Here is a 27,600-nt window from a genome sequence, read left to right as displayed (position 1 = left end):
GGTTAAATACAAGTTCCCAGGGCCCCTGCACTTCCACTTGTAGGTCTAGACTAGACCCAGCAGAACTGAAAACGCCAGTCCCCAGTCCACATAAAGCTGCATTCATGCGTGTGCACAGCGGCGTTATTCACAGAAGTGCAAACAACCCAAGTGCCCATGGATGGAGGGATGGGCGCACGACTCGCTGCAGCCATACAATGGAACATTATTCCGCCACCAAAAGGCATGAAGTCTGGATCCATATAACACAGTTGGACCTTGAAAACATTGCGTTAAGCGAAAGGAGCCAGACACAAACAACCGCATTGTTTGATTGCATTTATACGAAATGTCCAGAATAAATAGAGAAGTCTGTAGAGATAGGAAGTGGATTTGTGGGTACCAGAGGCTGGGGGAGGGGGGATGGGGAGTGCTTGCTAAGGGGTACGGGGTTTCCTTTTGGGATGATGGAAAGATTCTGGAACGAGATAGAGATGATAATTGTACAGCACTGTAAATATACTAAGTGCCACTGCATTGTATGCTCTCAAATGGGGAACTTTTTTGGTATGTGAATTTTATCTCAGTAAAAAAAAAAAAATCAGCAAAGGAAACACCTGGCTCTCCCAACCTGGGGGCCTCAGGTGGGAGCTCTTCGCCTGCACATGCCTGCCAGCAGGGTCCCTGGGCTTGCTCTCTGCACTGGGGTCCAGATGTACAGGGCAGGCGGGGTCTCGGAAACTGGCTTCCTCCTACAGGCCCTAGGGGCTGTGGGAGGGAGATCCCAGGGTCCTCCTTGGGCAAGGTGGTCCGCAGTGCCCACCTGAGTAATGCAGGCGCCCGTGAAGGCCACGATCACGGCCACCACATTGACCGTCAGCTGGAATTGCAGGAACTTGGAGATGCTGTCATAGACATTGCGGCCCCACATGACCGCCTTGACGATGCTGGTGAAGTTGTCATCAGTCAGGATGATGTCTGAGGCCTCCTTGGCCACGTCAGTCCCTGCGATGCCCTGGGGAGCGCACACACGCACACAGTGTCCATTAGCCCATTCCCCACCGCCCTTTGATCACCCGGCCCACCTGGTGACTCCCTGCCGTTCCCTCACAGAGTTCCCAACTGGGGACAGCTCTCATTTCATCCAACATGTCCTTGTACCACAAGGACATGTACCACAGCTTGTCTCGCAGCTTTGCTCATAAACAAAGAGGGTGTCCCTAGCTGGTGTGGCTCAGTGGATAGAGTGCTGGCCTGTGGACTGAGGGGTCCCGGGTTTGATTCCAGTCAAGGGCACGTACCTCAGTTGCAGGCTCCTCCCCAGCCCGGGCCCTGGTCGGGGCCTGTGCAAGAGGCAACCAATCGATGTGTTTCTCTCACATAGATGTTTCTCTCTGTCTCTCCCTCTCTTCCACTTTCTCTAAAAACCAATGGAAAAATATCCTCAGGTGAGGATTAAAAACAAAACCAAGTGGCCATGATGAGCGAGAAGGAAATCCAGGCATTCCCCGACTTGCCTTACCACTAACTCCCAGGTTCCTGCATAGAGCTGATGTCCTAGAGACACAGGCCCTGCCAGGCATGGTGAGCCGGTCAGGCATCGGGTGGCTTACCATGGCGAAGCCCACGTCTGCCTTCTTGAGTGCTGGCCCATCGTTGGTGCCATCCCCGGTCACGGCCACCACCTGCCGCTGCTCACCGGTGGTGCTGTCAATGATCCCTGAAACACAGCGCGGCTGTGTGACCATCCCGGGGCGGCGGGGGGTGGGGGGGACAGGGGAGGGACAGTTGATTCTGGAAACCCTCTGGGATTTTGACTGTGCCTCCCACCCCCAAGCCTCTGTGCTCAAGTCTCTGTGCCTTGACTAGAAGCTCCGCCCCCTCCTCCCCCCCAGGTCCATCACCCAGTGAGATGATGCAGGGTGTTGTGATTTGGTAGAAGGCAGGAGCCCAACCCAGCCGGCATGGCTCAGTGGTTGAGCATTGACTTGTGAACCAGGAGGTCATGGTTTGATTCCCGGTCAGGGCAAATGCCTGGGGTTGTGAGCTTGATCCCCAGTGTGGGGCGTGCAGGAGGCAGCCGATCAATGGTTCTCTCTCATCATTGATGTTTCTCTCTCTCCCTCTCCCTTCCTCTGAAGTCAATAAAAAAAATATTTTTTTTTTAAAGAAGGAAGGAGCCCAGCACCGTGTGACTTGGATAAATGTCTCCCTCTCCAGGGCCTCAGTTTCCCCATCTGTTACCAGAGGCTAGGCTCAACTGGCATCTTCCATTCACGATGTTAGCCCAGAGAAATGGAGGATTGAGCTCTGTTATGTCAGCCCTCTGAGGGGCCTCCATTGTTTTCCCAAAGAGTAAGCTGAGGTTCAGGGAGGGCCAGTGACTTGCTCAGAGACACAAGCCAACTCTCCAACTGCAACGGGTCCAGAGCCGAAGACCCCACGTCTTAGGCAGGCCCTGGAGACCCGTTTGGGAGTTTGGCTTTGGATGTCTGGGAGCAGAAAGCATGCAGGGGTGACAGCCACACCCAGCCAGCATCATGCCACTCCGGGCAGGGGCAGGTGCAGGGGCAGGTGCAGGGGCAGGGGTGAGTGAGAGCTCGCTCGCTCCATTACCTTTGACCAGAGTGTGCTTGTCTGTGGGAGACGATCGGGCGAGGACCCTCAGCTTGGGCCACACCTTGTCCAGACGCTCTTGTTCGATCTGGGAGGGGGAAGCACACAGCCACTGCAGAGCCTGGCGGGCAGGCAGGGCTGAGCAGAGGCGGTGGAGGAGAGTGGAGAAGTGGCCAGAACCCTGGACGGAACCGAGCTGAGCCAACCATGCAGCCCCCTGTGGAAGGGCAAATGGGCTGGGAACTACCTCGCCTTTCTCATTGCGGATCCTCCGGTTGAACTCCTTCCCCTCCAGGCACAGGAAGTCCTCCCCAGGCTGGATGATGCCGCACTTGGCTGCAATGGCCCGGGCTGTGTTGATGTTGTCCCCAGTCACCATGCGGACTGTGATGCCAGCACGCTGGCATTTGCGGATAGCTTCAGGGACCTGGAAATGATGATTGACGTGGGCGGGGCCATCAAGGCAAGACACTGCTGTGTCCAGGCTTTCCTGCACCCAGATCTGCAGCACCCCCTGCCTCCACCCCTGTGGTCCTGAGCAAGGACTTCTGCAGAGGGGGAGGCCTAGAGAAATCAGGGAGAATGGCTTGTATAGTCTACCACCGCCATCAGCTGAGCCTGTAGTGGGCAGGGCGCCTCCCTCCGTCCTTCAGCCCGCATCACCCTCTAGGTGCCTCCTTCACTGTGCTGGGCTTCTGGGACTGGCCACACCTCCAACCTAGGCCCTGACACCACAAGCAAGGCTGGGAGAAGCTACTGGAAGCTCTGTCCTGGGTCACTGCCTGAGCTGTGGATGGAAAGGCGACTATAGAAGCATGCCAGCTCCGTCAGCCCCATTTTCCATTGCGACATATAGGGACCCAGAGCTGCTGAGCTGGGATCAGCCCTGGTGACCAAGCCAGCTGGCATGGTGGCTGTCAGTTAGCTCGGGAAGAGTGAGAAAGGAACCTCTGTCCCCCAGCCACCCTGCCAGACAGCAGGGCCCACTGCGGGCCTGACTCTTTGGGCCTGACTTAGGGCAGGCTCCAGGCTGTCAGCTGACTGGTGGCCACACTCTGCGCAACTCTCTCACTCGTCTCCCTCCACGTTTTTTTTCTTTAAACAAAGGAAACCTAAAACATTTAGAGTTGCAGGTTTTACTACTCATTAGAAGAAATGAAACATTGCTTGGTTACAAAGCATACATTTCCATTTTCAAAATATAATACTAGCCTGGCCGGCATGGCTCAGTGGTTGAGCGTGGACCTGTGAACCAGGAGGTCATGGTTCAACTCCCAGTCAGGGCACATGCCTGGGCTGGGGGCTCGATCCCCAGGGTGGGGCATGCAAAAGGCAGCCAATCAATGATTTTCTGTCATCATTGATGTTTCTATCTCTCTCTCCCTCTTCATCCCTCTCTGAAATCAATACAAATATATTTAAATATATATAAAACTAGATTCTGGAAAAGAGGGAAGAAAGAGATCGCTTCAGTGCTAAGTGCACAAAGGGCTGAAGGGAGTCGAGACCAGCCAGGAGGTCCTCCCAGAGAGTGGAGGTGCTTCTGCTCCCAAAGCCAATGCGGAGGGGGCTTTCGAGCCCAGAGGCTACAGGAAGCTCCGAGCAGCGGGCTCAGGGCTCAGGAAATTGGATAAGGAGGTTAGGCCTAGTCGGCCTGTGAGATGCCCGGATGCAGGCTGGCAAGGGTGCAGCCTGGGGACCTGGCCCCCTGCTCTGTTCAATGGACCCAACACACCCACCTGATGGGTGCTCAGTGCTCCCAGCTGAGACAGAGGCTGTGAGAACAGGCTGGGCCAGAGGAGAGAGAGCAGTCAGGCCTGGGAGCCCAGGGACAGGGGGGTGAGCTGGGCCACCAGGTGGTGAGGATTCGACAGCACAGCTGGGAGACCCCAGGGGCGGTGGCCAGCAGGTGGGGCAACACGGGGGGCAGGTGGACACGGCCTTGAGAGGCCCCATATGCTGGTGGCCCCTGAGGTCATGGGGAGTGGCTATGATCTCAGCCAGGGAGAGTGGGTATGAGAAAGAGGGGGGGACCAGAGCCCAGTCAGAGGGGCCCCATTTTAGGGCTGTGACAGTGACCAGGAAGGGTGCTTGCCTTCTGCCCCCCTAGTCATGTGCCTCAGGGACACCTTCCGCTCTCTGCAGCTGTTGGGTTTCTGGACAATGAGCTATAGGGAGATAATCCCCTTCTAGGGAGTTCCCTCCAGTCCCTGAAGCATCTGGAAGCCACCCTCTGCTGCCACCAAGTGGCCATGATGAGCCTTGCTCCCCTGCTCCTCACAGAGGTAGACCCCTCCCTCCCAGGGCACCCTCTCCTTCATCGGGCACTGTCCTTCCTCACTTGCCTCCTTGTGGTCCAGCCCGCTCACCATGAATACAGCCTGCCTCCAGACCCCCTGTGACCTCCTCCCAAGGGCTGAGACCTCAGTCCTCCTCTGGCTGCAGTCATCTGGGTCCCCAAGGTTTAGCAGAGACCCATCCACCCTCCTGCCTGCACCAGCACAAGGACTCCGCTGGGCCCTGGCCTCACTCCTTGGCCCCTACCCCACTGGCTGGTCTCCTCAGGCCGTCGCCTGGCCTCCCAAGCCTGACCTTGGCAGTGTCATCTGCTGTGCAGACTCTCACTCAGCCTCTCTCAAGCCTGTCCCTTTCCCTGGACCCTGTCACCCAGGTTCCTTCTAGATTTGTTGTTGTTGTTATTCCTCACCCAAAGATATTTTTCCATTGATTTTTGGAGAGTGGAAGGGACATGGAGAGACAGAGAAAGGAACATTGATGTAAGAGAGACACATTGATTGGTTGCCTCCCGCATGCGCCTGACCAGGGCTAGGGATGGAGCCTGTAACCGAGGTACGTGCCCTTGACTGGAATTGAACCTGGGACCCTTCAGTCCTCAGGCCAACGCTCTATCCACTGAGCCAAACTGGCTAGGGCCGCTTCTGGATTTTAAACAAGCAGCCATCGCTGGCAGCCGCTGCAGCTGGGCCTTCATTGTACCCTTCCAGGGACTTGTGCTCGGGTTCTGGATTTTCTAAGATGAAAATTTACCACAATAATAACATCCCACTCTGAGAAGGATACTGAGCAGGGGCAGGGCTGGGCCTCACCCCACCCATGTGCAGCCGCCCGGGGCAGCTCCATCTGCCCCCGTCCCCCACTAAGGTGGACTCATTGGCACTTCTGTCAACAAGCCAACTCAGACCAGAATATCTGCAAATACACCTAAGGTCTCCAGCCTTACATCTATGACTCAGCTTCAGTTTGATCAACAAATATTTCTACCAGAACTTAGGGCTCCTGGGGCCAGGGAACCAGGCCAGAAGAGCTCCTTGTGCTGTGTGGCCAAGAGCTGTTTCATGCTCATACCCCTTCATCCAGGCAAGTGGCTGAGGAGGAAGGGGAGGGTGGGCTGGTTATGATGGTGTGGAAATGGCCTTGGCCAGGGCCCTGGGAGCCAGGGGATGTCATCTTCCTGGGTCTGTGACGCATTCAAAGGTACTCCAGCCTCTGGCAGCGTCACACAGCCCCAGAGAGTTGGGTGGAAAAGTCTAGAGCTGCCACTGTACTGTAGGCGCCTGCCAGGAAGTCAGGGGGGACACCCACCGCTGTGGGAGCAGCACTGGACCCCAGCTGGGGGGCTGCAGCCATGCTGGGGGTAGAGGAGTGTGTGTAGATGGCCCCATTCAGAAGGGGAAAGCCGCTCTAGCTGGTTTGGCTCAGTGGATAGAGTGTTGGCCTGAGGACTGAAGGGTCCTGGTTGGATTCCCGTCAAGGGCACATACTTTGGTTGCAGGCTCCTCCCCGGCCTGGGTCCTGGTCGGGGCTCGTGTAGGAGGCAACCAATCGATGTGTAACTCTCACATCGATGTTTCTCTCTGTCTTTTCCTTTCTCTGCCACTCTCTCTCTAAAAACAAAACAAAACAAAACAAAACAAAACCCTCGTCCAGGGAGGCAACCAATTGATGTCTCTCACATCGATGTTTCTCTCTCTGTGTCTCTCTCCCTCCCTTCCACTCCAGCTAAAAATCAATGGAAAAATATCCTCAGCTGAGGATTAACAAAAAATAAATGAATTAATTAAAAAAAGAAGGGGAAGGCCATTAGGTCCAGGTGAGGGCAACATGGCTTTATGACTCAGCTTTGCTGTGTGGGCACAGCCCTTCTCCACGCTGGGCCTCAGCTGCTCCCTGGTCCAATGAAGGGAAAGGCCTGGCCCCTGTGTCCCTGGGGGTGGTCTTGCTTCCCTCAGCAGCACCCAGGACACTCCTCCCACTGCTCCCTTCTCCAGGCCTGTTCCTCTGACTGGAAGTCTCTCCCCTCCACACCGCCACTGTCCATTTCCTCCTCGGAATTCAGGGACACCTGGTCGCTGATGATGTGTGGCCAGCATTTAGGTGTGGCCTGTCTCCCGAAGGAGAGCCTGAAACTTCTCCTCTTTCATCTCTGCAGCCCCCAGGGCGGCTGGTACACATGTACAGTGGGGCCTTGACTTACGAGTGTCCCGACTAATGAGTTTTTTGAGATACCAGCTGTCTCTCGGCCGATTTTTTGCATTGAGTTGACAGAGTAATTTGAGTTAACGAACTCCTTAACGAACTTGGTCTCGGAACTGAACGAATTAAACTCGTAAGTCAAGGCCCCACTGTATGTGTTCAGGCTAATCAGCAGATCCAGGTGGCTCTGCTTCTGACATGAGGTGAAGAGGCCCTGGGAGGAGGGAGAGGGTCCCTTCCTGCACCCCCTGCCTCTCACCCCCCGGGGCCTGGTGTGCTGCAGCTGCCACGGGCACCTCACTCCAGGCCAGCCCAGGCAGGCTCCCCCTCCCTGGGAGACCCCCCCCATCTTTAAGGACCAGGTAACCTCTCCATTGGTCCCTCACTCTCCACCATGGCCAGTTCCTGCCCTGTTTCTCTTCAGGGAAGCTCTCAGGTAAGTTGTCTACATGTCCTGGCTCCCTGCCTCGCCAGCCCACAGAACCCGCTCAGGTCAAGGTCTCCAGTGAACTCCTAATGTCAAGAACCTGCCTTTGGCCCGGCCAGCGTGGCTCAGTGGGTGAGCATTGATCTATGAACCAAGAGGTCACTGTTTGATTCCTGGTCAGGACACATGCCCAGGTTATGGGCTCGATCCTCAGTGTGGGGCTTGCAGGAGGCAGCTGATGGATGGTTCTCTCTCATCACTGATATTTTTATCTCTCTCTCCCTCTCCCTTCCTCTCTGAAATCAATAAAAATATATTTTAAAAAGTATTGGTGGCTTAAAAAAAGAACCTGCCTCTGTGGTGACCAGGCTAAGCCGTCCTCTTGCTTCAGTAACATGGCCGTCGCGGTTTCCCCTCCCTGCCTGGCCCCTCCCTTTGAGCCTCCTTTGAAGGCCTCTGCTCCAGCCGCACACCCTACCTGAGACATCACTCATATAAGCAGTAATGGTCTCCTGCTAGGACCATTGCTCTGAGCTCTGTACTCCTACAGCCACCTACCCCCTTGACATCTCCATGGCATGTCCCCAACCAAGCCCTCAACCTAGAACTGTCCCGCTTTGCCCCCCACACCTGTGTCCTCTCGGACTTCCCAGTCCCATGATGGCAGTGCCATCCACCCACATCACCAAGCCAGAGCCCAGAGTCGTGCTGTCTCGTCCCTCTCCATCAGTCCTATGGGTGTCATGGCTGTCGAAGTTCTGGCTGCCACCCTCTCTCACCTGGTGGAGGCAGAACCTGAGCGAAGCATGGAGGCCAAGCAGGAGGGGCCTTCCAGCGGGCAGGACAGAGACCCCTACAGGAGCAGGGTGAGAGGTCAAGTGCACCGTAGAGGCTCTGATCTAGGGTGTGGTGGCTGTGGCCCTGGAGGACCTGAGGCTCTGTCATCACCCACCTTTCTAGACTCCTGGGGGTGACCAGTTTGCTCTACCTCCAACTCTGGCAGGAAGGGGTGTGACAGCCCGGAAAGCAGGAGAAAGAGTCGGTTCTCTCCTTGCATTTAGGTCCAAAGGCCACACCCTGGGGGCCAGACAGGAAGAAGGGCTGCCCCTCCCCCGATCCCGACGCCCTGGGCCTATCCCAGAGGAGAGCGTGGCTACCTCAGGCCGCACGGGGTCCTCGATGCCCACAATGGCTATGCAGGTGAGGTCGCCCACAACTTCGTTCTCGTTTTCCCAGTCCGGCTCCTGGGAGGCAGAGAAGTCTCGGTAGGCGATGCAGATGGTGCGGAGGCCATCACAAGCCATCGGCTCGATGATCTTCTTCACCATGTCGTCCCGGTCCCTGGGGCGGAAGGCGCGCAGCTCCCCGTTGCTGTTTAAGATGTTGGTGCACCTGCAGCAGGGACAGAGCAAGAGGAGATGAGAGTCTGGGTGGGCGTCAGTCTGAGCCTCCATCTGACTCAGCGGAGGCCTCTCCAAGGAGGGAGGCCCTCTGCTTGTGTGGGGCCGAATAGTGTGTCCCCCCAAATTCATGTTCTTCCCAGAACCTTGGACTGGGACCCGATTTGGAAATAGGTTGGTTGCAAAGTTGAGGTGACACTGGATTAGGGTAGGCCCTCAGTGCAATGACTGATGTCCTAATAAAAACCCTGGCCGGCGTGGCTCAACTGTTAGAGTGTTGGCCTGTGTACTGGAGGATTGTGGGTTCAATTTCCAGTTTGCAAGTTCAATCCCAGCCTCTGGGCCGGTCGTGGCACATGTGGGAGGCAACCGATTGATGTGTCTCTCTCACATCAATGTCTCTCTCTCCTTTCTTTCTCTCTTTCTCCTTCCACTCTCGCTAAAAAATAATGGGAAAAAAAACCCTCACACCTTGGGTGAGGATTAAAACACACACACACAGCCGAAACCAGTTTGGCTTAGTGGATAGAGCGTCGGCCTGCGGGCTGAAAGGTCCCAGTTTCAATTCCGGTCAAGGGCATGTACCTGGGTTGCGGGCACATCCCCAGTGGGGAGTGTGCAGGAGGCGGCTGATCGATGTTTCTCTCTCATCGATGTTTCTAACTCTCTATCTCTCTCCTTTCCTCTCTGTAAAAACTCAATAAAATATATTTTAAAAAAAACAACAACAAACACACACACACACACACACACACACACACACACACACACACCAGAAGACACAGAGATGGAGACCCACACGGGGACAAGGCCACGTGATGATGGAGGCAGAAACTGGAGTGATGCGTCTACAAGCCAAGGAATGACAAGGACTGCCAGTGACAACAGAAGCTGGGAGACACACAAAAGGACCCTTCCCTAGAGGCTTTGAAAGGGAGCTGGCCCTGGCCACATCTTGGTTTCAGACTTCAGGCTTCTAGAACTGAGAGAGAATAGATTTCTGTTGTGTTAAGCCATCAGGTTTATGGTCCGTTGTTCTGGCAGCCCCAGGGGCTGAATGTAAGCTAGGAGACCTGTGGGAGGCCAGAGCGCAGGGCTCATCACAGCCCCTCACAGACACCATGGCTTTAGGACAGGAGTGTGGCACATTGGCCAAAACTGAATGCCAGGTAGTGGGCCATGACAAGGCAGCAACCTCGGTACAAGCTCCGGTGACCCTGGAAGCTTCTCAGAGAGCCAGGATGGGGAGAGCTGGCAGAATTCGGGTGTAGAAGAGGAAGGAGCAAAGGAGCCAAGGGCCCAGAGGCAGGCGTGCTGGAGGAGGGGTGAAGGAGAAGAGCTGGCTGAGGAGGCCCGGGGGAGCCATGATCACAGCAAAAGCTGGCACAGATTCACTCATGTAATTCTCACAGCACTCCCAGGAGGTAAATATTCCTGCTATCTCCATGCTACAGGGGAAACCGAGGCCCCAGGTGGGGGAGTAACTAGTTCACATTCACACAGCCCAGGCCCAACTACAGCCCTCTTCCGTACTTCTCCAAATCCAGCTGCAACACTCAATAGGACCCAGACGGGATGAATTCAGGGAGGAGGTGGCCTTTGTACTACACTGGGGAGGCTGTGCATGGGCAAAGTTTTTGGGAGAGCATCTTGGATAGGGCAGTGGTCAGCAGAGGTCAGGACACAGCCGGTGAGGGTGCTCTTGGTCGTCCTGTGGGAGCTGGGAGCCCCGGATGTCCTGCTGAGGACTACATCCTGAAGGCCCTGGAAGGCTGGCTATGCGCACAGAGGCACAATAAGGTCTCGCCTTAGAAGATGGCTTTATAGTTGCCCTGCCGGTGTGGCTCAGTGGTTGAACATCGACCTATGAACCAGGAGGTCACGGTTCGATTCTGGTCAGGGCACATGCCCGGGTTGTGGGCTCAATCCCTGTGGGGGGGTGTGCAGGAGGCAGCTGATCAATGATTCTCTCTCATCTTGATTTTAAAAAAAATATATTTTATTGATTTTTTACAGAGAGGAAGTCAAGAAGGATAGTTAGAAACATCAATGAGAGAGAAACATCCATCAGCTGCCTCCTGCACACCCCCTACTGGGGATGAGCCCACAACCAAGGTACATGCCCTTGACCAGAATCAAACCTGGGACTCTTCAGTCCACAGGCCGACGCTCTAGCCACTGAGCCAAACTGGTCAGGGCCATCTTGATGTTTTTCTTTCTCTCCCTCTCTCTTCCTCTCTGAAGTCAATAGAAAAAAGTATTTTTTTTAAAAGGCACCAACATCACCAGTCATTAGGGAAATACTAATCAAAACCACCAGGAGATCCCCCTTTACATCCCTAGGTTGACAATAATAATAAGAAAAAGAAGAAAGTAGCACAAGTTGGTGAGCATGAGAAGACGGAACCCTCCTGCATTGCTGGTGGGATGTAAAATGGTGCAGCTGCTGTGGAAAATACTATGGTGGTTTTTCATGAAGCTAATCACAGAATTACCATGTGAGCCAGTAATTCCACTCCTAGGGATATGCCCAAGAGAGGTGAAAACACGTGTTCAAACCAAACTGTACAGCAATTTCAGAGCAGCATGATTCACAGTAGCCAAAAGGTGGACACAGCACAAGTGTCTGTCAGTGGATGAGTGACAAACCAAATGTCTATCCGTGCAATGGAATATTATTCAGCCCTAAAAAGGAACAGAGCAGTGATCCATGCTATGACATGGATGAACCTTGAAAACATGATACTTGAGTGAAAGGAGCCAAACACAAAAGGTCGTAGGATTCCATTCATATGAAATGCCCAGAATAGGCAAATCCATAGAGACAGAGAGATTAGTGGTTGCCAGGGGCTGGAAGGGGGTTGGGGGATGGCAGTGACAGCACAGGGTTTCCTTTGGGGGTGATGACAATAGTCTGCAACTGGATAGTGGTAATGGTGCACACCATTGTGGATGCATTTAATGCCACCGAACTGTACACTTTAAAGCAGGGGTGGGGAACATCTGGCCCACGGGCCGTAAAGGCTCATGAAATCATTTGGTCTGGCCCTGCCAAGGCATTAGGGGTGAGTTAGTTAAATGTTTGACCAAATATAGCAGGCTAATTTTTTTCTTTTAAAAAATACACATTTTTTATTAATTTCAGAGGGGAAGAGAGAGGGAGAGAGAGACAGAAACATCAATGATGAGAGAGAATCATGGATCAGCTGCCTCCTACACGCCCCACACTGGGGATGGAGCCCACAACCCGGGCATGTGCCCTGACCAGGAATCGAACCATGACCTCCGGGTTCATGGGTTGACGCTCAACCACTGAGCCACGCCAGCCGGGCAATGCAGGCTAATTTTTAAGTTGATACTTCTGTATAGCCCTTGAATGATGCTATAAATATCCAAATGGCCCTTGGCAGAAAAAACGTTCCCCACCCCTGCTAAAGTGATGAAAATGGCCAACTGGATGGTACGTCTATTTCAGCACAATAGTGATACCAGCGTGCTTGTGTGTTTCCACTGGCCCCCAACCCCTGGCACCCCCAGCCCAGGGCTCGCCCCCGCACACCCCTCACTTTTTCAGCAGGATCTCGGAGGCGCCCTTGCTGAAGAGGCGGAAGCCACCTTCTGGCATGCGGATGACCGTGCTCATGGACTTGCGGACCGAGTTGAAGGTGTACACTTTGTAAAGCTTGTCTTCCGGAATCTGTTCCCGCACAGGCTGGACATCCCGCTTCAGGTCCAGGACGAAGCCCAGCAGAGCGCATTCCGTCTTGTTGCCCACTTGGCGCGGGAGGGCACCTTCCTTCTCTGGAGGCTGTGAGGTGAGGCAAAGCAGCATGGCACTGGGGGCCCACGTCCACCCTCCTGGCTCCCCCTGGGGCCCCAGCGCGGCCACAGTCACCGCGTCTTTAGGGTGTTGTGGCAGTGAGCCGAAGAGTGCCTCCGGGGTGGACTAGATGGGCAGGTTTCGCACCACTCGCTGGGCTTGGAAGGGGTTTCCAGAGCAAGCAGCGAGGGCAGGAGTACTGGGGCCAGGGACGAGGGAAAGGTGACCACCACCCCAGAGACTATTGTAGCTCTGGTCCAAAGTTCTCAAGAACCCGGCTGGTATGGGTCAGTGGTTGAGTACTGACCCATGAACCAGGAGTCACAGTTCGATTCCTGGTCAGGGCACATGCCTGGGTTGCAGGCTCGATCCCCAGTAGGGGGTGTACGGGAGGCAGCCGATCCATGATTCTCTCTCATCATGGATGTTTCTCTCTCTCTCCCTCCCTTCCTCTCTGAAATCAATTAAAAAAAATTCTCCAGAGAGCACAGTGAGCCCCGGACCCCTTGCCTCGTCCCAGCCCTGCTCTTGGCTCACTAGTATTTTGGTGGTGTAGGCACTGTTGATGGAGATGGCGTGGACCAGGAGGTCGAGGATCTTGGGGGTCAGGGCGCTGGGGGCCGGAATCTCTTTGTAGTGGGTGTCCCCGAGGTAGGACTGGACCACGGTCATACGGTTGGTGGTGAGTGTGCCCGTCTTGTCCGAGCAGATGGCTGTGGCGTTGCCCATCGTCTCACAGGCGTCCAGGTGTCGGACCAGGTTGTTGTCCTTCATCATTTTCTGGAAAGGGCACAGACACCCTGGTCTGCCCCACCAGCTCTCCACGTGGCACTAACACACTGGAGGCTGATAGCAGCGCCCAAGGCACAGCTTGCAGTAGCTGCAGGGTGGTGATCAGACCTATGGTGTGGCCTAAGGACCCTGTTGGGCGGGCTGAGAGGCCGGCTCTGGTAGCTGCTCTCCCCAGAGCTCACTCGGGGCCTCCCTGCTGCCCAGGACCACACCCCTGCCCACATGCCCTCTCAAGTCATGTGCTGGCCCTGCAGCTTTCCCCCAATCTCTGCCCTACGCCACCCACTGTCTCCCAGTGGGATCTCTCCTGATCATCCCCCACCTCTCACTTCTGCAAGTGGGGCCAATTCCCTCAACTCCCTGGTCCCTCTGTGCCCCCTGCTCTCACCCTGTAGATGCCAGATCTATCCCACTGCTCACCTGCTTTCTGGCTCGTGTCACTGCGCCCAGGAAGCCAGGTGGGGAAGGATGGCCGAGTTCGGCTCCGGGTCCTAGCTTAGCCTCCCTGCTCTGCCCCCGAGGGATGGATCCCAAACTCTCTCCAGTCCTCCCGGCGTCCAGCATGCTTACCAGCTTCACAGCCCAGTTTTGGGTTTGTATCCTGGTCTCACAGGGTTCTTAGTTCAACGACTGTGTTTTGTATTATTACCTTGACAGAGTAAGCTAAGGAGATGGTGACAGCAAGAGGCAGGCCCTCCGGGACAGCCACAACCAGCACAGTGACGCCGATGATGAAGAACTTGACGAAGTACTGCACGTAGACCGGCGTGCACTCTGCCATCCACACCCGGCCTTCCAACACGAAGTTCTCAATCACGAAGTAGAGGACCAGGATGATGACGGTAATGGCGGACATCACCAGCCCTGCCCGGCCACAAGAGGCCACAGAGGGTGGGGGCGAGATTGGGGATTGGCAGGGAGGGGCAAGGAAGGGAGAGAGCAAAAGGGAAGGAGTAAGGGACACTGCAGCTGATGCCAACCTGAGCTGAGCTGAGTTGGGGAGGTGCTCCCTGCCCCAGGCCTTATGGCGCATTTAGAATCCGTGCTCGCCAGAACGGGGCTGGACCAGGCCCTGATGGCCATCACCCCCCTGGCCTGTCCCCTTGTTGTCTGGCTCACCCCACCTGCCACATCCATTTCCCACTTGCTGTCCATGGCCCTGGAGTCCCCCTCCCCGACGGGGCCCCGGGCCGCCGCTCTGCAGCCCCCACCTGCTTTCCCGATCTGCACGGCCAGTTTGGTGAGCTTGCCCTGCAGGACCGACTTCTCCTTCTTGGGCACGCTGGCCTTCTTCTTCTCCCGCTCCTCCATCTCCCCGCCCTCCGCGCTCTTCAGCGGCTGCATTTCCATGGCAACTGCCCCATCCTGCTTCTTGGCTGCACACAGAAGAACCCCACAGCCAAGGTTAGGGCCTGGCTGCTGGGGTGACAGCTACAGGGGGCTTTCACAGGGAAAGACATGCCACACCAGACCAGAGAATACAGGATTGGGCCGGGGGTGGGGAGTTCTCCGATTTCTGAGTGCGACTCGGCATGGGGCTTGCTCCTCTCCCTCCTCGGTCCTGGGCAGCCCAGGCCTTCCTGGCTGGGATGGAGATGGTTCTCTTGAGGCCTCACAGAGGACGGAGGACAGACATAAGCACAAGTAACTTGGGCACACAGACAGGGCGGCAAGTCCTGTAACACCCCAAATCTCAATGCCCGAGAGCAGAGGCCTGGGGCCCAAGGAACATTCCAGAACCCTGAGCTGACTGACTCATTGGCCCACCGGTGTCCAAGCACCCTCCCCACTCTGCTCAGGGGGGCCCAGGAGCCCCTGCTTGCTCCTCTCCTGCCCCCTGCTCAGGCTGTTTCTTTTCTTGCCAGCCCCTTCCCCGCCCCACCTTCCAACAAGGACCCAGACCACCACACATGCTCTCAGCCCGTTCCCTGGCTGCCGGAGGCTGTTGCTTGTATGGGCTGCCCTGGGCCTTGGGCCTTCTACCCCTCTCTCCATGGAACTACTCTTTTGTTCCTCTCCTCCAGCCACCTCCTTGCCTTCTCTCTGGAACACTCCCCCAGTGGCCTCACTGCCCCTGATGTAGTGATGGTGGTGCTATGTCCCCTACCCTGCCTCCAACACCTCTATCGCCTCACACACTCTGTGCCCTGAAGGCCTCCAACTGCACTGCCTCAAGTGACCCAGAGGGGGCACCCAACCCTGACACTCATCTTCCCACCTCACTGCTCTTGTCCCCACCCAATGGGGCTCTGGGTGCTCCTAACACCGCCTCTGAACCCTTCCTGCCACTTCGCTGTGTCAGATGCTCCCTGTTGCTTCCGGTCTTCCCACCCATCCCTTCTTCCTTGGCTTCCTGAGACCACTCAGCGATGGCTTCTTCTTTTCTGAGCCTCAGGCCAGAGCCCATGGCCTCAGCAACACTCAAGGCCCCACCCAGCTGGGCCACTATAGCCTCATGCCCCACTGACTGTCACTCCCTGCCCCAGTCCTGGACCCTAGCCACCGGGCTGTCACCCTGTCCCAAATGCCCTCCCAACCCCAGCTATGCTCTGAATTCTTGTTTGCTTGTCTGATCCTGTCTTGGTCCCTGGGTCCGACGCTGCACTTTAAATATATTTTTTTTATTGATTTCAGAGAGAAAGGGAGAGGGAGACAGAGATAGAAACATCAGGGATGAGAGAGAATCATTGATCGGCTGTCTCCTGCACGCCTCCTACTGCGGATCGAGCCTGAAACCCAGGCATGTGCCCTGACCAGGAATCAAACCCTTGATCTCCTGGTTCAAAGGTCAATGCTCAACCACTGAGCCACACTGGCCAGGCCCATGCGGCACTTTATACAGCCCCTGGTCCCTCTATCTGGACGGTGACCTTCCTGAGGACTGGGATGGTGCTTTATCCACCTTTGGGTCCCCAGCACCTATGAATGACCGCTGATAAGCCTTCATCCCGGCCATGGAGGCTTGGCTCCCAACCGGCATGTGGGCTGAGAGGAGAGTGGGCCTCGGCCCCTTGGATGCCTGCCCAAAAGAAAGGCAGCTGAACTGGGAAACCCACGGGCCTGATCAGGCGTTGGGCAAGTCACCCTGTCTGAGCCTCAGTTTCCTCACCAGAATGCCAGCTCAAAGGTGATCCTTGCACACTCCTGGCGGGGTCTGCAGGGGGCCGCCCTGCCCCACTCACCTGGTGTCCAGGTTCTGCTCCTGCAACTGAGGCGGGCAGCCCCCCACCCCAAGTCGTGCCCTCCGTCCGCCACCCCATCCTGAGCGCAGGGCGCGCGTTACCTTTGGTCTGGCTACTCTCCATCGCCCCATCCTGCTGCTTGCCTACAATGGAAAAGGAATGACAGACACGGAGACTTGAGAACATCCACATGGCCCTGGCACACGCACATGCACACAGGACAGCGGGGTGCACAGTCCAGCGGCGAGCACAGGGGAAGAAGGCAGGAGAGGGAGGAGGGCCCTGTCCTCTCCAGGCTCACGTGGTGCCCTCTTGCCACCTCTCAGCACGTGGCACATGGGCGCTGCAAGCATTTGGGCTTCATGAGCGAGACCCCTAGCCAGGGCTCCTCACTGGCCTTGACCCCAGCCCTCCAGGGAGCCCTACGCCAGCTCTCAGTGGCTGGCAGTAGGAGGTTTCTGGAAGGGCTGTCACCATGGGGCGTGAGAGCTGTCAGGTGTCTGGTCCAAGCTCTGCCACCTTGAGCAGGGCCCCCCAGTCAGGATATGCAGCCCCCAGAACCAGCACGAGGAGTTTAGCTAGACGGCTGCTAACCCCTGGCAGCCTGCAGATCCACTTTCTCTGCACCTTAGCTAACAGTCAGCTCTATGTGTACTTTATACATATATATATATATTTGTTGATTTCAGAGAGGGACAGAGAGATAGAAACATCAATGAGAGAGAATCATTGATTGGCTGCCTCTGCATGCCCCCCACTGGGGATCGAGGCCGAAACCGGGCATGTGCCCTGACTGGGAATCAATTCGTGACCTCCTGGTTCATAGGTCGATGCTCAGCCACTGAGCCACACTGGCCGGGCTATGTGTACTTTTGAGGGACAAAGGAAACCCTAGGAATTTTCTGGGGTCGGGGTGCCAGTCTGGGCACTGGGCACTTACATATTGCTGGAGGGAGCAGCTGGGGCATGGAATGGGCTGGACCCCAGGTGAGGGGCTCAGGTGGTGGGTGCACCTGAGGGCAAGGACCCAGCCTGCCTCCTCCGTAGCCCCTGCAGCCATCTACTGTGACATGAATGCAGGAGCTCTCTGAAGGTGCTCTGTGACCACAAAGCCTGAGCCTGGGTGCCAGAGCCTGTGTAGTGACAGATTCCCAAGGTCAAGGTAACCAGCACTAGTTGCTTCTCTGGTTTCCAAGGGCTCCGACTCTGGACGGGGGCACAGGAGATCTGACAGGCGAGGGAGCCTGGCCCTGTGCTTGGGGCCTGGCTCTGTACCACAGCGCCCCCCTGGAGGCCACACGTGAGCTGGCAGGATCCAGAGATAACCAACCTGGGGTGGGAGGGACTTATGGGCTGACTTGTTCATGGGCTGGGGATCCATGGACACAGGGTGCCAGGTGACTCCCAGTCAGTAGGGTCTGGTCTGTGGGCCCCAGGGAGGAGGGAGAGACCCCTTGTGGGGCAGGATGGAGTGTGGGTTGGATCCTCTCTGCCTGGGACCCCTGAGGGGGTGCAGGGGGTTCATAGGTGAAGGAGACTTCTGGGTGGAGGGGAGACACCTGTAGACACGTGGTGACAATGCAGCACAAAGAGGGGGTGTTGCTGGAAGCCCTGGGGCGAAGGACCCCAGAGGTCCAAGGCTGCAGGCAGGGCCCGGGGAGGCCCATGGAGGAGGGAAGGAGGTTTGGGGTGAGGGCTACAGGAAGAGGAAGACTGTGCTCAGCTTAAGAGGGACAGGAGCCGAAGGAGGGGAGGATGAGGGGAAGGAGGGCATCCGAGGAGAAGGGTGACTAGGAATGAAAGCCAACAGGTAAGAAACAGGTGAGGAGGCAGCAGGTGGACAGGGAGCAGTGGGCAGATAGACTGGTCAGGATGCAGCAAGGGCCAGGGGGAGGCGCTGGGTGTGGCCACCTCCCTGTCTCCATAGTGGTCCTTGGGCTGAGACATCAGTGAGGGCTCTTGGTTGCTGCTGCCCCCTCTCCTGAGCCTGGCCAGCTCTGCTCCCCCGCCAGGCCCCCCTCAGAGTCCCCCTCCTTCAGGAAGCTGGCTGGTGGAGGTGGCCCCTCTTATTCCTAAGTAGCCCAGCCTGGGGTGCTGGAGAAGGGCAAGGGGGGAGGGAACCTGGGGGGTTGCTGGAGGGGTTTTGTCAAGGTCAAACGGGAGGGGGCCTAGGAAGGAGTGTGGGAAGAGTGCCCTACTAACTGGCTACCAGGGTGTTGATGAAGGACCAGCAGGCAAAGCCAGCTGGGCTTCCCTGGAGAGAAGCTCACTCTGGAGAGACACGGGGCTGAGCTCTGCAGGAAGAGGGGGCTGGGTGTGGCCAAGATGGAAGAGGGTCCACGGGTGCCAGTTGGCTGTGAGGGCAGGGCCTGGCCAGCCAGGAGCTGGAAAATGCCAGGAGGTGGAGCCCACGGAAGCTTCTAGATAATGGCAGTTCATCCATCTCCTCCCTCACCACCTCCAGGAGCAGGGTGGCCAAGGGCTGGGGACACTAGCACGTCCTTCCTTGTGCTAACCTGTCCCCGTGTTGCTGGGGTTGGGCAGACTGATCCCACCTGCTCTTCAGGCCCAGTGGCCTTGACTGACTGAAGTAAGGCCAGTGACTGGTGCCCCTGCATCCCTGCCCAGCTCACCAGCCCCAGCATCTCGCTGACTGGGGCCCTGGCTGCAGGCTTGCAGTGAGAGTTCTCCCCACATGTATGCAGAGGGGCTTCCTTCTGGTAGAGGCCCTGATAGATCCCTCAGGGGTGAGGCACAGCTAGAAAACTCCGTGCCCCACGTGCTCTGACCCCAGGACCAGGAGACCCAGGTCAGCATGGAGAGTCATGAGCAGGTGGAGACCTGCGTCATGGAAGAGAATAGGATCCTGACCCGCGGGACCAAGACAGGGGGGTGGATGCTGATGGCAGCTGTGAGCCCTGTTTGAGGACTGGAGGGGACACTGGCCATGCCTGGGGCTCAGAGCAGAGGCAAGAGGAGGCAGCGGGGAGGCCGCGGTGGCTACAGAGCTGGCTTCTCAGAAGACATTTGTCCCTTGACACTGCTTTCCCTTGCAGGGAGGACCCCTGCCTATTCTAGCTTCCTCTGGCCCTGGGCATCCTTTGCGGGGCTTGCTTTCTGCTTGGGAGCCCTCCCCTTGGGCCTGCATGGCCTGCATTTCCTGGCTTCCATGTTGGCTTGGGACCCTCAGCACTTTACTGTGGTGGTTGGGCACCCCTGAAGGTGGGCAGCATTCTCTTAAGACCCTGTCACTCTGACCCCATTCCTACCAAGCAGGGCACTCCCCCACTCTGGCACACATGTCCCCATGCCTTTGGGTAACAGCCATCTGAAGGAAGCTGCCCTTACACAGAATTGGGGGGCCCCTGACCTGCTGGCTCTGGGGCAAAGACCCCAGAAGAGAGGACCCCAAAAGAAATCAGAAGAGAGGGTAAGGCTGTCTCTCCCAGAGCCAGAGCCAGAGCCAGAGCCAGAGCCAGAGCTGGAGCCAGGGATGGGCTAGCGGGGGACCGCCAGCAGCAGGCAAAGAAGAGCGAGCGAGCTGCATAGAAGGGGAGCCAGCCCTTCATGGGCGCTGGGAACTGGAGGCCTGCATGACCTTACCTTTCTTGTCCTTCTTCTCCTCCTCCTCTCCGCCAGCTCCAAGCAAGGTAAAGATGATGCCTGTCTGGGAGTTCACACCCACAGCTGTCACCACCATTCTTCCAGAACCTTCCATGACATGAGTGCCTGGCACAGCCAACACAGAGAGACCGAGACAGAGATTCGCACCGCCGGGTGGGAGGCATGCTCAGCACCTACAGGTTCTGTCCCGGGAATCCCAGAATCAGGACTCAGCGTCTGGAGGCCCCTGGAGGCTGTGTTGGCCCTAAGTCTAGACCAAAACCTCCTCCCTGGCTTGGAGCAGCTCCTGTCCCAGAAGCACAGGATGAGCCGTTTGCAAGACCCACCTCCAGCCTCTCCATTCTGTTGTGGACTGCATTTGCCACTGGGATAAACCAAACACTGGGCTAAGACAGAACCTTCTAGAAAGGGAACCCTGTCCTCACTGGCTCTTCTTGGGGTCTGGCTTGGAGCACGGCACTGTGCTGCCCCAGAGTCAGCTCCCACCTCTAGGGGCTTCCTTCAGGACATCCGGTCCCTCCGGGGTTAGAAAGGCCCATGCCCTTCCCTGGGGCCGGAGCGCCACCACCACGCCCCCCACAGGCTGCTCTGGCCTCGAGTGGGGTGAAGTCTTCAGCCTCCCTAACCAGAAGGGCTACTCAGGGGGGCTGGTTGTGGGGGTTGATGGGCCAAATGGCTTCCAAGGCTCCTGGGTGCTGGGCTGGTCCAAGGGGTGGTGGCCAGCCACCTCCCAGCTTCCCCAGGCTGGGCCGGTGCCCTGAGGCCTCACCTGAGAGCAGCATGGGGTCTTTGTCGGCTGACTTGCGCACGTGGTCAGACTCTCCGGTCAGGGAGCTCTCGTCGATTTTGAGGTCATTGCCTTGGATGAGCACGCCGTCGGCAGGCAGCAGGTCTCCTAGGGCCGGCCAGGCAGCCAGAACCACAGGCTGTGGGTCCAGGCAGCCTTTCTCCCTGCTGCCTCCTGCCTCGCCCACGGGAGAACCCCCTCGGATGCAGGGTCCTCTTCGTCCAGCCTCCTCCTTTCTGGGGGACCCACCCACACCTAGCCCTGTGGTCTGGGTCCCAGAGAGTGGGGACCACAGAAGCGTCCTGTGGTGCTGGGATAGCCTTTGACAGGCCGTGGGGACAGCCTGTTTCCTGAGGCCTCGGGCCCATGATCCCCACCTCCAGCCTCCCACAGCTGAGGCCCATGTGCTTCTGGGGAGAAGGCTTGCAGTGGGGGTGGAGGTGGGGGTCTCCTCGGCCCACATTATCCCCGAAATGAGAGCTGATCTTCTTTTTGCAGAGTGAGCCATGACGGGCACACTCACCATACTTGACCTGGGCGATGTCCCCCACCACCAGCGCGGCCACGGGGACCTGGAGGAGCTGCCCGTTCCGGATGACCGTGAACTTCTGTTCCTGCTCGATACGGCTCTGCAGGCCTCGGAACTGCTTCTCCTTGCTCCAGTCATTGAAGGCCGTGACCAGCACCACGCAGATGACAGACAGCAAGATAGCTGCCCCCTCGATCCAGCCAGCCTCGGCCTCCCCTTCATCTTCTGCCCCAGATGACACGTTCCCGCACGCTATGTAGGGTGACAGAAGGGAGTACAGAGATGTCAGAGGGTCGCCCCAGCCGGCTCCTTCCTGCCGCTGGAGTAGGGACAGCCTATGACCTCCCCCCTCATTTCAGGTTCCATCCTCCCCCCTCCCTGCCAGCCCTTGTCTTGTGCTGCTGCCCTGGTCCTGCCCCTTCCTGCCAGGCCCTCCTCCTCTCCCCTCTGGGCCTTTGCCTCACCTTCACTCTCCTCTCCTGGCGGTGCGTAGAACGAGAGGCCCAGAGACACGATGGCAGCCACCTCCAGGATGATGAGGGTGACATCCTGCAGGGCCTCCCACACCAGCTGCAGGAAGGTCTTGGGCTGCTTGGGAGGGATGAAGTTCTGGCCATAGATCTGCCTGCGCTTCTCCAAGTCATTGGCGTTGTCGGCCAGGCCTACACCGGAGAGCGGGGCAGAGCATGATGGGAAGGCGGCCGGCAGCCCTGCCCCACGTGGCCCCACACCTTCTTCCCCTGCTCCTGGGTAAGCCTGTCTCTCCTTCTAGACTGAAGGCGTCAGAAAGCGGAAACTGCACTGGCCTGGCCAACCGTGGGGGCATGTATGTGGGGGTGCCCAGCTCCCCGGATAGCGTGGGCATGTAGCCACTAAACAACACGGAGCCCCTAGCATGTGGAAGGGCTGAAAGTACCCAAAGTTTCCATGTGGGACTGGCATCCAGGCCACTGCCTCCCAAGGCTGGACACCCACTTGGCCATTGCCCCCAGAGGCAGGCAGATGTGATGACGCAGTCCCCTGGCCCCACCCTCAGGCCTCAGGATTCTCCTTCCTCTCAGGCTCATCTGTCCCCTGTGCTCCAGTGCCCAGCCCTGCCCTTGTCCCCCAGCCTCCCTCAGTGGTTCTCAACCTTCCTAATGCTGCGACCCTTTAATACAGTTCCTCATGTTGTGGTGACCCTCAACCATAAAATTATTTTCGTTGCTACTTCATAACTGTAATGTTGCTACTGTTATGAATCGTCATGTAAATATCTGATATGCAGGTTGTATTTTCATTGTTCTCGACCCACAGGTTGAGAACAACTGCTTCTTCCCCCAGTGCCAGGCCCACACTGACACCTGGTGGACAGCTGGTGACTTGCAGTTCTCAGCCCTGAGTCGCTGCCACTCCCAGCGTCTCTGTCAGGGACAGGGGCGGCCCAGAAGGGCCAGGTCCCAGCCCATGGGGTGCTCCCAGCCAGCTTGGGAAGGCAAACAAGACCAGGCCCCACGGGACTTGAGGACAAGGAAGTGCTAAGTGTGATGCCGAAAGAGTGGGGAGGAGGAGGGTGGGTGTGCCCTGGGCAGGGAAAGAAGGCTTCTGGGGATGAGCAGTGTGGGGCCCCTTGGAGGTGGAAGGACTGATAAGGAGAAAGCCCACAGCCGGCACAGGCTTGGCATGTCTCCTGAGTGAGGCGATGACCACATGCTGTCCTCCCCACCCAGCAGAGCCGCAGCTGTCCCTGCCCTTCTCCCCCTGGCCTCATCGTGCCGGGCCAGCTGTGGCTCAAGTTTCTGGAGTCTGCAGCTTCCCAGTTGGGTGTCTGGGAGAGGCTCAGGACCTCAGCTCCTAAGGGCCAGGGACCCAGCCGAGGGCCTGTACCCCACTCCTGCCCAGGGCCTATGTCCTTGAGCCACAGGAGATAGAAAAGGTGTGGTCAGGGCCAGGGAGGCATTTGAACTGACACACGCCCAGGGTCTCCCCTCCCCCTGCTCGAGGAAAGAACATGGATCTGGAGCCCGTGAGAGGGACAACCCCCCACCCAGAGCTTATCGCCTGTGGCGCCACATGGATCTACATCCCGCCGGCCTCGCCCCACAAACCCAGCTTGTCCCTGAGAAGCTGGGCCCTCAGGGGGCCTCATCCCCAGGAGCTCCCTCCCTCCCTCCTTCCCTTCCTCCCTCCCTTCCTCCCTCCTTCCCTCTCAGCCTGTCCCTTGGCCTTGGTTTGCCCTTGATGCTGCAGCAACGCTTCTCTCGCCCTTGCCCTAGACCAGCTGGAGGCCTTGACCTTCCTGTGGGCTCAGGGGTCCCGACAGCTGAAGCACTCACGGGGTGGGGAGGCAGCTGCAGCCCCTCTGGTTCCAAGCACGCCCAGGCCTAGCAGGCCCCTGAGGGCGGCCCAGGTCCAGGGTTCGGGGACAGGGGCTGCCGGTTGGCATGGACACAGATGGGCGGCCTGCCCAGAGCAGAGGCCAGATGCCATTGGAATTGGATTAAGACCACATCGTGTGGCTCCAGGCTAATCCGCCCCCTCCTTCCCATGATTGCTGGTGGAGGCCAGACAGGGGAAGGGCTGGGACCCAGGTCTCCCAAGCAGGCCTACCACTGAGCTTGGCCTAAGACCCAGGTTCCTTGGCTTCTGGAATTCTCCTGGCTTGCTAAAATTGCCCTCCCGCAATACACCCTACAGCTCCCCACCCTCCTCAAAGTACCACTCTGCCAGCATCCCCAGTCTGCCCACCTTGGTGGGGGTTTGGTGGAGGGCCCAGGGCACAGCTAAACTGGCCCCTCCAACCGGCTCAGTCCACTGTGACCGAGCAGGAGTGAGTGGGGGTCTGGGTGAGAACTCGGGGACTCAGTCAGCAGGTGTTCCAGGATCCCACACTTCCCCAGACCTTGAGGGCTCCGGGGAACGAACAGCAGAGGGGTTGGTGGTCCTTGTGACACTCATCCTTCGGGACACAGACCAGGCCTGGCTGGGCCACCCACCTGGGCACCTGCCCTTCTCCATTCCTGCCCCTCCACAGGCACCGGGTGCGCTCCAGAGCTGCTGGGGCAGAATCAGGCAGGTTCCCAGGGGCCTTGACATTTTAAATATTTAACAAAGCCTGACAGGCAGAGGAAAGAGCTGCCAGCTGAAGCCCATCTGCTTCCTTTTATCTGGGGGAGGCCAGAGCTCTTGTGGCTAAATGGCCCCAGATCATGGGGGAGGGCAAGGAGGAGGGAAGGAGAGAGATCCTCTGGCCCTGAATCAAACCATCTGCCCCCGTGACACGCCGTGTCAGGCTGGGCCTCTTTACAGTGCAAACCACGAGAGACCCAGGAAGTCAGGGAAGGCCACCCACCTCGGAGTTCCTGACCCAGTCAGGTGAGCGCCCTCCCGCCTGGTCCTCGGCCTGATTCCTCCCCGGTGGGCCATCTCTACTTCCCAGTCCCAGCCCACGCGCCACCCGCAGACACATGGGACCAGGGAGCAGGAGGCAGACGATGGCCAGGGCCCTGGGAGGCTGATGTGATGGCTGAGAGGAGAGCTGTGAGATCTATCACAGCTCTGGCCCAGAACAGGCCTGGCTCTGGCTGGGACAGCCCCAGCATCCCTGCCAGGGAGGTACCCATTGGGCCGGTAAACACTCCAACTCTTGGAACCTGGGACTCAGCCTGGCTCCTGGTGGTCCCGGCTTCCAGGCAGACCCAGAAGGCAGGACTGGGGGAGGCTGGCACAGAGCAGGACAGAGGATCACCTTGGGATCAGGAGGTGAGGACCTCAGGGCAGAGGTGGGGACCCAAAATGGCAGTCAGGCCTTCACTCTTAGAACCTTCTAGAGCAGTGGTTCTCAACCTTCCTAATGCCGCGACCCTTTAATACAGTTCCTCATGTTGTGGTGACCCCCCAACCATAAAATTATTTTTGTTGCTATTTCATAACTGTAATTTTGCTACTGTTATGAATTGTAATGTAAATATCTGATATGCAGGATGTATTTTCATTGTTACACATTGAACATAATTAAAGCATAGTGATTAAGCACAAAAACAATATGAAATTATGTTTTTTCCGATGGTCTTAGGCGACCCCTGTGAAAGGGTCATTCGACCCCCAAAGGGGTCGCGACCCACAGGTTGAGAACCACTTGTCTAGAGGATGCCCCAAGACTCCCAGAGGCTCCTTGCAGCAGATCTGCTCAGATCTACGCTGTCTCAGGCTGGCACCTCTTTGGTGTCACCAAGTGCTACCTCTACTTGGCACTCTGGGCACCACCCCCTCAGGCCCCACTGTCCCCAAGCCATGCCCTCCCTTGCCAGGGAGAGGCCTCCTGCAACCCAAGCCCTCAGAGAGCCCCACTCTGCACCTCTTGCTCCTTGTCTAGCCCCGATTAACTGGACAAGGTGCTGAGCACGTGGGGCACCGGCACACAGAAAGGGGCCATCCCACCTGCGTGCATTGGTGCGGCGCTGTCTCCTCCCTTCCCCTTTTCTGTCACTCGGTTTCTATTATTCTGAAGAAGAGACCAGAGCGGGGAGCCACTCATTATGAAGGTGTGGGTGCAGGGGTCCAGCCACAGCTCCTTGAAGACTGCAGGTTGCCCAGAGGGTGACCTCCTCACCCCATACAGACCAGCTCCTGCTCGGGGGGGGAAATGGCCACCCGGTGAAGGCATGGTCAGGGTCAAGAGTGCCTCTAGGGCCCGGCCGGCATGGCTCAGTGGTTGAGTGCTGACCCATTAACCAAGAGGTCATTGGTTGGATTGCCGGTCAGGGCACATGCCTGGGTTTCAGGCTCGATCCCTAGTGGGGGGCGTGCAGAAGGCAACAGCTCAATGATTCTCTCTCATCATTGATGTTTCTCTCTCCCTCTCCCTCTCCCTTCCTCTCTCTGTGAAATGAATAAAAACATAGTTTAAATAAAGAGTGCCTCTAGGAAGGGGACATCCTCAGGAGGCCCTTAGAGTGTCCAGTGGCACATGGCCCAAAGTCCCCTGTGATCAAGTCGCTGGGTCGGGTCTCTGCCGGCAGACTTACCCTCTGTGGGCGAGGTCTTCAGCCTCCTGCACAGCCCGCTGACGTCCCCGTAGGCTTCTTGGACCTTCTGCAGCGCCTCAGCCCCTCGGAGCTCCATGAGGGAGCGCAGTTCAGCCAGCGTGCACCCGAAGCCGCCGGCATGGGGGGCCTCCCGCTGCTGCTGGGGCTTGGGGTGGAACTCGATGGAACTGTTGGCCATGTCGCCCATCCTGCCTGTCGCACTGGGAGGAGAGGGTGCGGGGCCTTCTCACAGGTGCAGCCTCAATGCGGGCTAGGTGGCCACCTGAGGTCCCAATGCCTGGGGGAGGGTGTAGTGGAAGTGGTGGCGGCAGGGAAGTGGCCAAGTGTAGACACCTGGGGAGAAGAAGGGGAGAAGAAGCCAGGGGCACAGTTGAGGCAAAACCAAGGTCCACTCTTCTAGAACATTCTCCACAAATCTGCACTCAGTTCAAGCCATGACTTGCTAAATACAATATTTCTCCCCGCCGCCCCCCCCCCCCCGCCCCAGGCTGGGCCAGTGACCCCCACACTCTGCCAGGCTCACCTGCCTGGGCCACCCCCTACTCCTGCCCACCATGAGCACCCAAGCCGGGAAGGTGGGACTGATTAGTGAGTGTCTTGCCCTGGCTTGGATGGGTTAGCTGTGCCACAGTCCTCCCATGGCCGTGCCCCTCCTCCAGCGAATCGACCAATCCATCACGCTGCAGCTCTTGCCTGATTAAGACTCGCCCTGTGGGGCCCGCATGCTATAAATCCCGGCTCAGCCTCTGCTGCTCACAGCTCACGGTTTCAGGCTCGATGATGTACAGGGGTCCCGGGAGCAGGCCAAGCCATGGACAAGGCCAGCTGAGTGCCAGGTCAGGGTGTCTCTGCTGCCCTGTGGGTACCTGGGAAGTGGGGGCAAAGAAGAAAGGAGGCCCAGAGGAAGCAGGAAGGGAGAGAGG

The 27,600-nt window shown here is 57.6% G+C and overlaps 1 protein-coding gene across 1 annotated transcript in view; it reads right to left on the bottom strand.

Moving 5' to 3' along the window:
- ATP2B3 (ATPase plasma membrane Ca2+ transporting 3) overlaps positions 1-26,879 on the bottom strand; it is a 53,771-nt gene extending 26,892 nt beyond the window's left edge. The window contains exons 1-15 of the mRNA XM_081081448.1: positions 26,657-26,879; positions 22,115-22,312; positions 21,645-21,902; positions 21,104-21,229; positions 20,314-20,439; positions 16,812-16,853; positions 14,740-14,904; positions 14,178-14,392; positions 13,274-13,516; positions 12,483-12,724; positions 8,674-8,908; positions 2,843-3,022; positions 2,596-2,683; positions 1,593-1,699; positions 803-994 (exon numbers count right to left, since the gene is read on the bottom strand). Coding sequence (XP_080937574.1) covers positions 803-994; positions 1,593-1,699; positions 2,596-2,683; positions 2,843-3,022; positions 8,674-8,908; positions 12,483-12,724; positions 13,274-13,516; positions 14,178-14,392; positions 14,740-14,904; positions 16,812-16,853; positions 20,314-20,439; positions 21,104-21,229; positions 21,645-21,902; positions 22,115-22,312; positions 26,657-26,864 — 2,625 coding nt within the window. The 5' untranslated portion in view covers positions 26,865-26,879. The remainder of the gene's footprint in view (positions 1-802; positions 995-1,592; positions 1,700-2,595; positions 2,684-2,842; positions 3,023-8,673; positions 8,909-12,482; positions 12,725-13,273; positions 13,517-14,177; positions 14,393-14,739; positions 14,905-16,811; positions 16,854-20,313; positions 20,440-21,103; positions 21,230-21,644; positions 21,903-22,114; positions 22,313-26,656) is intronic.
- Between the last annotated feature and the right edge of the window lie 721 nt (positions 26,880-27,600).

This window comes from Myotis nattereri (assembly GCF_964212035.1).
Source record: "Myotis nattereri genome assembly, chromosome: X".
NCBI lineage: Eukaryota > Metazoa > Chordata > Mammalia > Chiroptera > Vespertilionidae > Myotis > Myotis nattereri.
The sequence above is the reverse complement of the archived record's forward strand: the minus strand, read 5'-3'. Positions and strand labels throughout refer to the sequence as shown.